Source organism: Numida meleagris, chromosome 1 (genome assembly GCF_002078875.1).
Source record: "Numida meleagris isolate 19003 breed g44 Domestic line chromosome 1, NumMel1.0, whole genome shotgun sequence".
Lineage (NCBI taxonomy): Eukaryota > Metazoa > Chordata > Aves > Galliformes > Numididae > Numida > Numida meleagris.
The window spans coordinates 141,805,882-141,819,730 of NC_034409.1; the positions used below are offsets into that span (position 1 = coordinate 141,805,882).

Genomic DNA, 13,849 nt, shown 5'->3' on the forward strand with positions numbered 1-13,849 from the left:
AAAAAAAAAATTATGCAAAATGACTACAGCTTGGAAGCTAATATAGTTTTTCTTTGGCTGACACAAAACAGAAGGTGCTGCACTTAGTTCAAGGCAATCCAGATCTGAGTGCAGTCTGGGAGAAGAGTTCATTGACAGCAGCTCTGTGGAGGAAGACTTGGGAGTCCAGATGGACAAAAAGGTGAGCCAGCAGTGTGCACTTGCAGCAGCAACAGTATCCTGGGCTGCATCAAAAGAGGGGTGGCCAGCAGGGAGAGGGAGACGATTGTCCCCCTGCACTTTGCCCTCGCAAGACCCCATCTGGAGTACTGCGTCCAGGTCTGAGGCACCCAGTACAGGCAGGATGTGGAGCTGTTGGAGAGGGTCCTGGGGTGGGCCATGAAGATGATCAATGGGCTGGGCGCACTTCTATGAAGAAAGGCTGAGGGAACTGGGCTTGTTTAGCCTGGAGAAGAGAAGGCTCTGGGAGATTTCACTGTGGCCTTCCAGTACTTGAAGGGAGCTTACAAGCAGGAAGGGGGTTGACTTTTTACGCCATCTGATAGTGATGGTTTTAAACTAGAAGTAGGGAGATATACATTGGATGTTAGGAAGAAACTTTTCATTCAGGGGGTGGTGAGGCATTGGAACGGGTTGCCCAGAGAGGTTGTGGATGCCTTATCTCTGGAGGCATTCAAGGCCAGATAGGATGGGATTCTGGGCGGCCTGATCTTGTGGGTGACAGCCCTGCCTATGGCAAAGGAGTTGGAACTAGGTGATCTTTAAGGTCCCAACCAACCTAAGCCATTCCAGGATTCTATGATATGTGAAAGTATTGATCTCTCCCTCTAAGTTTACCCATTTGCATAGTAAATTGAAATATCACAGAGATTTTCATCTATTAAGTACAGCTTTGGGACTGTAACAAGAAGACAAAAGAGGAGCTCTCTGACTTTGAAAGCAGGATTTAAATACACAACGTGTAACCAGATCATCTCATGTTTTTCTTTCCTAAACCTAAAATAAGATCCCTGGTGAGACGATGGCTGACGACAGAGAGCTTGATGTCTCAACTGACTGCCCCAAAAGACCTGAAATAAAAAAACCCTGTAAGTATATCTCTATTATTTTCAAATAGCGTGCACCAGAAAAATCAGAAGCTTCTGAAATGTTTTACGCTCTAAAATTGCCTAAATAAATTCAAGAGCAGGCAAGCCTAGGTACTTGGGAAGCAATATCCTGTGTTCTACATACATAAATTAGAATTTTAATATGCATCAATTTCCCTTTAGAGTATCACAAAATGCTATATTTATCTATCCCTATGATCACTGTGTGAGCATGACTGCATGGTTGATCTGCTTCTCAAACCTGAGTTGCTATCTTTAGTGACGTCCCTAATTGTGTGTTCAAGAAATAATAACAACAATAATAATGCACCAGTGTAATCCTTCAGAAGTTTAGAAGTTTTAGATTTACAATTTAGCATGACCTCTGTCAAAGTTCATAAGGTCTCCATCTGTGTGTGAGTAACTGCCAGGCTACAGAAATATGGACCCCTACAGCAGCTTGCTCCTGACTACCTGCTGCTTCCAAAACACTGGCCAGACATTAGCCCCACACTCTCACAGGATCAAACAGAGGCTAACAGGCAGTGCTTATTTCATGCAAAGTTACACACTAAACTCAAGTATATTATATTTATGTTGCAGTGGCTTTCAGTGGATTTTTCTTTTTCTTGACCAAGTCTGCTGTCTGCCAAGAACAAAATCACATTTGTTAACTTGACAAGGCATGACATTTCCAACAAACAAACAAAATCCTGAACTGTATCAATTTATTTCCCCTCCAGAAAACAAAAATTTCACTTCAGCATCATTCTTTTACATTGTTAAGACTGATGCAGAACTGCAGTTGTAGCTATATTCTTCTTTTCTCCAAGTCAAAATATTATAAAAAAAAGAAAAATCAATGTTCCTTGTATCTTTTTTTTCTTTCACTCAGCTTTGTTCTTCATACCACGTTACATCAGCAGAAGCTCAATTTAAAGATGTACTTCATGGATTTCAATTTTGACACACCATTTTCCAAAACACTTTTGTAAAAGAGAGAGGACTAATGTTTAACTTCTAAAGATATAACGAAATAAGAAATGTAAATATTTTTAAGTCTTATATATAACATGTATATAATCCTAAGGTTCAATCACTTTTCTAGTTAAACTCTAGTTATTGCCTAATGAACACATGAGCATACTAAATAATCACATCTTTCAAGAGGGCTGATTAGTAAACATTGCTTTGAAGAAATTCACATTAAAAAAAAAATATTTGGAAGAAATTGCTCTACATACTGTCTCTTTTATCTTGCCTCTCTTTGTACATTCTCTGGACCATATCTACCTTAAACTCTTGGTAAAAGTACCTCTTTCTTATTAACTTACAAACTGCTGCTTAGCTCCTATCCTAGTTCCAAAAAAAAAAAAAAAAAAAAAAAAGAGAGATGAAAAATACTATAAAATTAATTTTACAGAGAACAGAAGTTTCTTAGCAGGTTTATGAACAGCATATCATCTGAATAAACCCAGAATGCTAAGTCACAAAAACCATGAGCCATGTTTTCACTACAAATATTTACTGACACTAAACATATTCAGTGTTGATTAGCCCTTTTACAGTATTAAGCTTCTGTCATCTTGACATTTGCAAACACAAATCTGTGTTTATCCATGTAAACTTAATTGGAATCCTACACACCACTCTGTAGATAAGCAGTTGAATATACTTAACTTGCTGATAGTTTCAAATTGTTACGAGAAAATAAAAAGAACTTTATCTGCATACTTACTGATTGCAAAAACAACGTACAGAGTACTGCACTGGATATTTTCCTTAAAAAAACAGCAAAGCCAAATTATCACCAATCATTTTAAATGCTCCATGAGAACAAATGGTACGAAGTTCAGATGGCATCCCTGTCTATTTCTTTAACCAAAAATAATAAAGTATTAACCAAGCTCTGTGCTGTGTTGTAATAAACTTAAGTTACTCTCCTCTTAAAACAAGAACATTATCAGTGATTCGCACAGACTATGAAAAAAATACTTTCACTGCAAACTTTTCAAGGTCCATGATTGCCACGCAGCTAGCCTACATGCTTGCAATTCCAGAAGTTGCCATAATATTCCTTAAACTCTTCAACATTCAGCCATGTAATTGTGATTGATTCATTTCAGAGCAGGCTATGTGCATACTAATCCAAAAGCAAAAACAAAGGCTTCTGCAGTTTTTTCCATTTAAATTTTTTTTTATTTAAATTTTAATACACAAACATCCGCATCAAATTCTTACATAGGATCATTACACAGCTGATACTTGGAACCGAACATGTATTTCAAGTAAAATATTAATTCTTCCCAGTATTAAAGTCTTGAGCTCACAAAACTCGTAGATCAGAATAAAGGGGGGGAAAGATGAACAAAGCAGGTAGTATATGGTAATATCCTACTGTAAAAATCATTAGTCCAAACAAAAGATAAATTTTGTATTGCATGGACTTCTGAAAATCTTAGTAAGATTAAGCAGTCCATTATTTATGGTGTTAGTAAGAATGTAAGAATGTTTCAATCAGCAGAATAACTGGAAGACTTTGTGGAGACTACGTGAAAGGAAGAGGATGGCCACCTTGCCATCACCCTCTCGCCAGCTGTCCTTTCACTCTGAAGAAGAGGAATAGATCACCGGGACAATACTATATCTAAAGGGCTTAACTAGAAGTAACAGAACTAACTAAAAGTAGCAAGACTTGTCTTTTGATGTCTCCTCAATAAGGCACACTGATTTTCCTGTAACTTTTCACTTCCACGGATCATTTCATCAAAAAAAAAAAAAAGTAAATCATTTTATTTTCCTTCTCCTGCATCAATAACATTACCCTCCTCTTTCCCCTGATCAGTCAGTACTTTGACTGTCCCTTCCTCTTCCTCTCCCATAGATCAGTAGTCAATAAACCTCACTAAACTACATGCCATAAAGCTCTACTGAGATGCTGCCATTCCCACCCCTTCCCGTGCAACTGCCTTAAGAGAAAAGGGAGAGGAGAACCAGGAGGAGAATCTTCCTTTGTGCCAGAAGCTGTATTCTAAAATGATGTTACTGATGGTCACTCCTAGCACTTCAGAACTGCTATCTGCTAGTTGCTTTCCCTCCTCCAGTTTCATTTTCCACAGTGACCCACTTGAGAGCCAGATGATCTCTGCTGCAAAGGGTCAGGGAACACAGTGAGGCTTGCAGAGCTCCCAAACCTCATAGCCTCCACCTACACAAAGGGGAAAATACACAGTTCTGTTGCAGAATCTCTTGCAGCACTCTTGTAGGGCACAAACAGGAGAATGAGACCTTTTTTAAGAGTAAGCACTCTGCAGGAAAACTGCTTTCCATACAAAGATTTGTTTCACAATACCAGTGAGCTCTCTAGCACACCTGCATGAAATCAGAATACAGAATACTATATAATTTCCATCACTGCCGTTGAGAAATACCTTTTTACTTAATATATAAAAGACATTCAGTAATTTATGATAAACAGTTGTTTGGATTTAATTAAAATTTATTGTGAATACCTCTGTACCTGAAAATTATTTTCTTTGAATTATATGATAAAATACTCAAGTGTCTTTTTTTTTTTTTTTTGGAAGGTCTTCTCCACAATACTACATAGACTTTGTTTGTTTTTTCCTCCTAATTAGTATGTTTACAGTTGGAAAAAAAATCACACTGTTTCTGCTGTCACTGTCCTTTCAGGTCTCAGTTCATATCACAGGCTTCACTTCTATATTCCCATTTCCCTCAAACATTCACCACAGTTATTTATCACTTTCCACATTTAAGTACTTGCTCTTTTAGTCTATGCTGGAAGAAACCCATGGTTTGTGCCTCCCTTATTTCTATCACTCCTTACTGCATCTGCTTCTTACTTTTTTTCCTCCTTTTTCGCAAGTAGTTGACTACATTCTCTCTCCCCTCAGCAAGCAAGATCTCAACAGAGAAAGTCTAACTTTTCAAACAAAGACTTTTATTTAAATTTAAATTTAACAAAGACTGTTAAATTAATGTTACTGCTTTATACTTGAATCATCAGGGAATACCAAAAATCATACAGGTCTAAGGAAAGATTACAGAAACCTTTGCATACAATGATTTAAGCTATCTGCCCAATCAGACCCCTAGTGAACCGATGAAAAGTTCTACTTGCTGCTTAAATGCTCATTTTTTTTATCTAAATAAAAACCACTTCCCATATGCAAACCCAGAATTTTATACTGGGTTTTATTTATATACTCCTTTTAAAGATCAGATTATAAAGTATCATAAACAATTACATGACAAACATATGCTAACATCTTAGAGAAACTGGAAAAAAAAGGAAAACCACAGGTTTACATGTACAGTAAACACTTTGAGAGACATTTAATATCCTATTTCTGTTATCTAAATTAGAAAAGAGCAAAACCATAAATTTCTGATAAAAGGTGACAAAACTGGAGAAAGATATACTACTAATAATGTTGCAAGCTCAGGGGTACTTAATTATTCATGTCTCAGGCTGGTGAGAAACACTAGTACCATGTTTGACCAATGTCTTTAACATTTCAGCATTCAGAAATTTTCCCAGAGTCCCTGGATAAAACTAAAAGCGAGGCAAATATGGGTTACAACATGAAACCTAAAATCATCACTGAAACATATTGGAAGATCCATAGCAATGCAATGTTGGATAGCGATGTTACCTAACTAGATCTTTCCTCTTTCAGAAATCTTAGTTAAGATTTTGAATTTGCATCAGATCTCCACGGAAAAGTAAGTTCCTATCAGAATAATTTAGATGTTAAAGGACCTCAGGAGATCATTTAATCCAATGCACTCCTCAAATGTTATTTTACTTTCATATGACCCCATAAATAACAATATAGATATTACAAAGGGACACATAGATTGCTTCCCTATGACGACATTGAATATACCTTGAGTTAGGTACATTGGTAGCATCTGCTGATAAACAGATTTGTTCCCTGCAAGTAGAATGGAGCCAAAAGTAATGGGGTAATTCCTGGATATCCTAAAGTCACAGCCGTGGAAGGTGAATGTGTTTTCATACAGGCAGTACACAAGGAGCACTGTGAAGTGCAAGGACTTTGCTATCAGCATGCCTCCACCTACCCTGGATGAGTCACCTCCAGGAGAGTCATTGTGCTACTTCAGCCCCTGGATTCTCTACTGAGACCGCCATGAATGGCATTATATGTTGGCATTTGTTCCAAGAGGACATTTGTCTTCTAGGAACTCAATAAAGACCACTGATTTCACATGGGTCAGCAAGCAACCATCAAAATATTAGCGACTAAAAATCCTTACCAACTTTTGCCTGCCTTGAACTAGTGACACAGAAGTGATGGGAAAGACTCCGTCTTCCATTAGCAATCCCTAAGCTATCCATTAGATTGTCCTCAACCTGCTACCCAGTCACCCCATCCCATCGCCACCATATGTGAGCAAGCAAGCATTTTTGTTTACAGAAATGTTGCAATTCTTGTGAATCTCACAGTGTGTATCATTTGTACAATTTGCACTGTTGTTAGCTGGTAATTTTAGCTAAATTTTTTTGCAGCTCTTAAAGAGTTGTTTCTTAGAACAAAAAAACTAAACGGCCTCCAAAAGCAAACAAAAGCTGCTTCAAAAGAGATGAAGTTTTTTTCAGAATATGGAACATGAAGCGCACCATTTAGAAAAACTATGTAGGTCTTTGAACAGTTGTATATGGGCTCAATATTCAAATATAAAACCAATTCAGATCTACATTAAAAATATCTGTATGTTTAATTGCTAATAGCAAGTACTCATACTGACTTCACGTGAGACATGTTCCTAACAGAGCAGTACAGTTTAATATTATGTTACATAACAATTTAAAGCAAAAAAAAAAGTTATTTAAAAATGCATTAAGTTGTTTTTACAGGGTTTCTTCTTCATCACTTGTAAGGTTACTTGAACTTAACAGAGACCGCTCGGAACAACTGAAATTCTGTATTTTTCTGATCTGCCTGATCTGCAATGTTCTGAACTACACTGACAAGTATAGAAGTATTATTCACACTGGAGATGAGATACTGTAATATCTGTATGTGCTGCTTATAAATAAACCCTGAGAAGAAATTATCTGCTGTGTAAAACTACATGAAGATCTTGTTGGCTTTCAAATGGAAATCACTGCTCATCACAGTTATGTGTCCTGAAATTTCATGAACCTTTGAAACCAACGGCAAATTAAAATTTGTCCTCTGTAACTCAATAAAAATGTATTCCTGCCTGAAGTTAATTTATTACCTCTTTCAATGTTTTTAATATGTGAAGAGATTTTTGACTGGTATAAATACTAGTGAGATATCAGTTATGAGCATTTGAATGCATATATGCATACTAATAAGATACTAAAAAAAAAATCAAGAATGGAAATTAATATTTTCAGATACAAGGCATCATACCCTTTCCAGATATTTATGTATCTGTACAGCTGCCCGAACACATCTATGTAAAATACCCAGGAACAAACCATTAGGTTCCATTCCATTATACCACACAATAAAAGACCACACTCCACATACAGTTCCAATACTGTCATTAAATATAATTCATCTAGTGTCATTTGCTACTTATACAGCTGAGCTTGAATCAAGAACCTGTCTCCATTGAAAAAGAAAAAAAAACACCATCCTACTTCATTCTAGCTGTATTCTCTCATATAAATTAACTAAGCTGATATACAGCAGGGGTTTACATCAGCACATTGTACTGCCGTACTATAAAGGCTCAAGTTCCACCAGTATAAATCTATTTTAGAGTCCAGTCCTACCACCTATCTAGCTACACTGTGGTATAGAGATGCTCATTTTCCCCTAAACAGATAAATCTCTTGAGTCTGACATGGCATCTGTAGTATTCATCAGAAAACATTAAAGCCATACCAAGTTTTAAAGAAACACTAATATGCTGGTCTATTACACAAGCTAGGCTCTCCTGCTCCTCCTCCAGCTGCTCAGGGATGGAATTAAGTGTGTTCCAAGTCATTCATCCATCATGGAACAACATGTACAGCAATAAGAAAAAAGCAACCGAAACAGCAAACTCGAATAGTTATCTTCCTTTCTATCCTGGTCCTTCTAAGTATACTGACCAGTAATGAAAAAAAAACAACTCCTTCAGACACCAAAGCTAAGTGGAAAAGTGAAGATTTTTTACCACATTACAATTCCCTTCTCCACTTACCCCCAGGATAGGAAAGAATAAAAAATCCAATTTTTCTATCTATCTTCAGTTTTCCTTCTTTTTTTTTTTTTTTCCCCATATGACAAAGAGGAAGATGTAAAGATTCCTCCCACACTAACCACAACTTCCCTTTTTAAAACTTCAAACAAGTTAAAGTGGTCATCTTTGATTCACCCCTGCTGCTTGGGAAAGCTGAAAGAGCATCTACTACTTTTAGGCAGTCAGCAAGCAAGAGCTGAAACACATTTTACTTAGCAGTCTACATCTCTATTTACCCAAACACAAACTACATTGAAAATAAGAAATATATATACACAGTCAAATACTGAACTGTGGTATTGTTTTTACTGTAGCCAGCGTATTAAACTGCTATAAAGTAGCACCTACTTTAAATTTCCTACAGCACAGTGGCCATTTTTTTCCCTCACTATGTAATTCATGAATTACATGCGTCCATCTTGTGAAATCTCTTTAAGGAAATAATTCAAATATTTATCTCTAAATATTTATCTCATAAAGCAAAAACAATGGAGAAAAAATGAAGTCTTTAGCACTGATCTATCTTCTCAGCTTAATTAACACAAGCTTTTCCTGTTTTCATTTGCACTTACAAAGTGGGAATTTAACTCAATTTGCTAATTACTACATTTTCAAGCTGTTTTGTTGAAATAGATCACACTAGGAACCCAAATTTCTGTAGTTACCTCGAATTACGTAATTGTCCAAAGCCTCCTCCATTCTTCTCAATGCTTCAGCTCTATTAGAGCCATAGGTAATCAGCTAAAAAACAAAAGGTATTTAAGTTAACTAGAACTAGCATGTTTGTCTCCAGGATCTAACAAGCATTTAAAATGAACACAGTTTGTACAACTTCTACAATCCCCAAAAAAAACATTTCTAACACATTACTGGATCTGTGTTTCAGAGGCTCTCTGAAACATCAAGAGAAAACTAAGATCTCAATCCATTCAATGAAAGAAGGCCAATCACTTTCAGTTCATACAAATCTGGGCGTGTAAACAGATTCTCTCTTTTTTAGGCGCACTGAAAATTAGAGCAGAGATTGAGTATCTAGTTGATTCTCCTGCCGTCTGAATGCCCCAACCAACTTTTAAGACTTGTTCGACAATTGAACTCTGACTACAAAGTTTATAGTTAACTTTACCAACATGTTACTAATGAATATGAACTAATACTGAGAGACACTTTCAACCATTTATTTCACTGCTTCTTTTCAGACGCCAGAACTATTGAAAAAACAGTTCTAGTTAAGATACATTAAAAGAATATACTGGTTTCTGTTTAAAATCATTTAATAACCAGAATCTGGAAGACAAACAATTATTGCATCAATAGATAAACAAAATTTTGTTTACAAGTAACATGAAACTTCCTCTATTACACATTTTCCTTCACTCCTTTCATATTTCCTCAAGGCACGTTACGCCTAGCATCTTTAAAATACTGATTTACCCATACTTTAAGACATTATTCTTCATTGATCTGTGTGTAAAATCAGCATTTCATACCTTAAGGACATTAAAAAATAATCAACTCACTTTTGAGATCATAGGATCATAGTAAATGCTGATATCACTTCCTTGTTCTATGCCACTGTCAACACGTACCTTCAGAAAACGAAAAGCAAAAAGAATTTTGTATTGCAAAAAAAAAAAACCTTCAATGTGAAATAAAACATATTTGACAGACTTAAAACATAACTTTCATGAAGCTTATCATGTATATTTTTCCCTTGAAGAACCAGGATAATAATTTGTTTTCAGAGAAGTTGAAGAAGGGGAAGGGAGCCTTTTTCTCCACTAGGAAAAATACCTGTAAGTTATTCTCTCCTTAAACAGAAACATGAATGTAATCTTCAGCTGACAGTCAAAAATTCTCTTTTGTTCTCCTTAGAATGCACAGTAAACACATCAAATTTGATCTAACGATTTAGGTTGCGTTACACACTCTAAACTTCAACTCACAACGCATCCAATTCTGATTTAATCACTGTAATAAAACAGTTGTAATTATTCTTCTGACTGACACCTGGCATGAAGGATGCCCCTTAAAATCACACCCTTTCTGTATCTGTACGTAATCACATTCCACACGTTTCACGATAGCCCTTCTGAAGGTTCCAGTGGGAATACAAGCCAGGAGCATTCAGCAGGAACTTTGGAGCTCTGCTTATCAGCTCTATAGGAATACCGATCCTGTGGTTTTCATGTCTGTAACACTTTCCTTTTCTGCCTCGCCCTCTTGACTGTAAACCATTGTGTTTTCTGTTGCTGCTGTTCCCCCGAGGCCTTAATGTTTACACAGCTTTTTCCATGGCTTTGCTTTGTAAGGACACAGCCCCAATTAAATCTCTGATTCTGCAATATTCGCGGAAAAAAATAACACAAGTTCAAAAATCCCTTTTGAAGAGGCCGAATGCTGTTAGCCAGCCAACAAGTTAGCCAGTATAATGGTGATTCTTGTTTTCATCTCTCAGTTTGATTTCATCACTGTAGCAATGAGGTTAGCCATATAAAACTGTTTAAATGAGCAATTTCTGGGGAAGAAATATTTATTAAATTGCTGCTTTTGAGCATTGGAATTTGAAATATTTTTAAAATACTAATCAAAATAACTCAAGAGCAATAAATGCATTCTGGGGATCACAAGGACAGAGGACTCTAGTCAAAGCTGTTGAAACAGCAGGGCTCTGATATACTGCATTGTAAAGGGGATGGGGAAGAGGGTCCTGGAATCTCACTTAAATCTTCACCTGTGGGAAGGAACCCTCGCAATAAACAGCAGCTCAGCTGTCTGCAGCAAGGCAGAAAAAGGTCAACGCAACGGCTGTTAGGCCTTTAATATTTTAATTTAGGCGATTATCAAGGGACCACATGTAGAACCTCTTGTCTACAAAATCCACATGAGGGCATGATGATGACTTTATTATCCAAATGACATAAAAGATACCCTGGCAGGTGTACTCATGTTTTTCAGTAAAAATACACCGATCAGATTTTATGAGGTTTCATTAAAAAAGCATATTTATGAATTTTTATATTTTTATGTTTATGTTCAGATTTACATATTCATTGTCTATTTACATTTCTGTAGCATATTTATTTACATGTAAAGGCAGTAGCACTTCTACAGCATTTGTATTGCATCTTACCTGAATGTAATTTATTTACATTTAACTAGGCCTCCCACTACCCATATCAGGTATTTAACATTACCTACTGATGAGAAGTAGCTCAGACACATCATGATTACAGAAAAAATAAGCAGCTTAATTCTCAACTCTCTTTGTAGCTGCTACACCATCCACCATCTCAGGATGCTTGCCCATATGTAAAAAGTCAATGCATACTTTCAAACAAAAAGAAGTAATTCATCTACTCAGTCTGTGATCTAGTGTAGATCCCTCCCTTACATACTTTTTTGAATACACAATGATCACGTATAAGACATGAAGCTATGGCATACACACTCCACACATAAATGAATTATACTGTGACTTTTGTCTCCAAAGCAACACTTACAAGTGTTGATGGTGCTTTACATATACATATACACACACATAAGTATTTGTATATGCACATCATATTTTGACAAAGAAAAAAAAATGATGAAAATAGCATAATTCTCACTCATAGTAAAGCACGTTAGTTGAAATCAATGTAAAGCGTCTGATGATACTGACTACACAGCTCCACCTGCTCTATGTTTCTGTTTGTATACAGTGTATGTACTACTAAACAATTTACACTTTTTATTAAGTATGACATTCTGGAGAAGGAAAAATTACAGAGGGAATTTAAAATTCTTCAAAAAAATACTGCAGAATTTAAAAAAATCTGGAGACCTCTGGAGAAGTTTAATTTTCATAAAATAAACTCAGGGTGACTAAAAACAATGACAGCAAAAAAGAAATACATTTACCATCTTCAATTCTCCCGTGGTGGTTAAATTTTCAGAGCCCAGTAACACTAGATGATTTTATAAACTATATGGTGTGACAGAACTCAATTAATATTGGATGAAAAATAAACCATAATTCAACAGATATTTACTATAAAGTCCTTAAGTAGACAGATAATAGCAATGCTTATTAGACCTTCAGCATTTAATTCTGCTTAGCATACTTCCTTTCTTTTATTCAGCATTTAGAATACCACAGAAAGGCTACAGTTCAAAATCTTATTGTACTCTACAGCTCATTGGTATTACAACCCCAAACACTTTTATTGCTGTTGTACTATCATTATGTGTTGTTATACTATGACAACAGTAAACTGAAAGAAAAAAAAAAACCTTTAAGTGGGGGGAAAGCCCAATCTACATGTCAGTCCTGCAATGAACTATTAGCACATCAAATTCCACTCACCTACAGATATAGATTTCTAGTATTTTCCAGTTCTTAACTATATGAGTCTAACAGTTTTTGTCTTTCTGCTGAGAGTGATAAAAGAACAGATTGCTGGTCGTATTGGCAAAGAGCAGTGCTGGAGGTCTTCAGGTATGGCAGCACTTTCTCCATGTTGGGTAAGAGCATTAAATATGTATGCTCACAATTATAATGATATGAGGTTTTGTGGTTACCTATCTTAAGATTCATTATCAACGATGAAAAATTGTTGTTTCCTCATACCATGTTCTATAAAGACTACAGAATATATGAGACAAAAAGAATCAGTACAGTATTATCTACAGATAAGAAAAAACCTCACACATCCATGCATGCCAGTTCCTCCAACTTGAGAAACTGACAAATATGAGCATGCAGCCACCACAGCTAACTTCAGAAACAGAAGAAATGAACTGAAAATGCATTTGGCAACGCACTACTCTTAAGCTGAACTTCTCGTAACACACTGCAAGTCTGAGCTGATTTCTAAATCCAACTTGTTGACAACTCTAAAATCTAAAATGTAGAAAACAAACACTGTGGCACAATGGGCCTGTAAAGAACTTTTTTTGGTTGTATTAATTTTGTTCTTCACGGCATGACATTCTCAGGAGAGAAATTAGTTCAACAGTGGCAGGAAACATGTATTAAGATACCAAACCATGAGTGTCTAAATAAAAATAGCTGTTCTATTTTTAATAATACAGAAGTAGCGAACAGAAAGAACAGCCCAGACACTCCATATAAGCTCCTCAAACCACTGCTCTGAAGCCTCTAGTGTAATTAAAATTTCTTTCTTCAGCACCACGATGGACCACGTGAAGCGATCAGACATCTCCCACCCTTCATTTTCAATTCACCTCTCCCCCTAAGCACAACTCCCAGCCCACCCTGTCTACCTGACAAGTGACAGCCCAATCTGATTAAATGCTTGCAAGGGAGGGGACTCGTGGGCCTCCATGACAGGCCAAAAGTGATCACCATGGAGATACATAATTACAGCTGTCAACGCGTCTACTGTCCTGCTGGCATCAATTTGATTGCTCCCAGCAATCATGATAGACAAAGCTTAGTGTGCACTCTCCTGCACCCAATCACTTTATCTATTCCGTGGTCCATTTAGCTGACATGCAACATTCGC

At 36.4% G+C, this 13,849-nt stretch overlaps 1 protein-coding gene across 2 annotated transcripts in view; it reads right to left on the reverse strand.

The window, feature by feature from the left end:
• Nucleotides 1–13,849, reverse strand: part of PCCA (propionyl-CoA carboxylase alpha subunit) — a 273,195-nt gene that overhangs the window by 131,069 nt on the left and 128,277 nt on the right. For both annotated transcript variants that reach the window (XM_021416023.1, XM_021416032.1), the window contains 2 exons: nucleotides 9,860–9,928; nucleotides 9,005–9,080 (listed from right to left, as the gene is read on the reverse strand). In XM_021416023.1, the coding sequence (XP_021271698.1) occupies nucleotides 9,005–9,080; nucleotides 9,860–9,928 (145 nt within the window). The remainder of the gene's footprint in view (nucleotides 1–9,004; nucleotides 9,081–9,859; nucleotides 9,929–13,849) is intronic.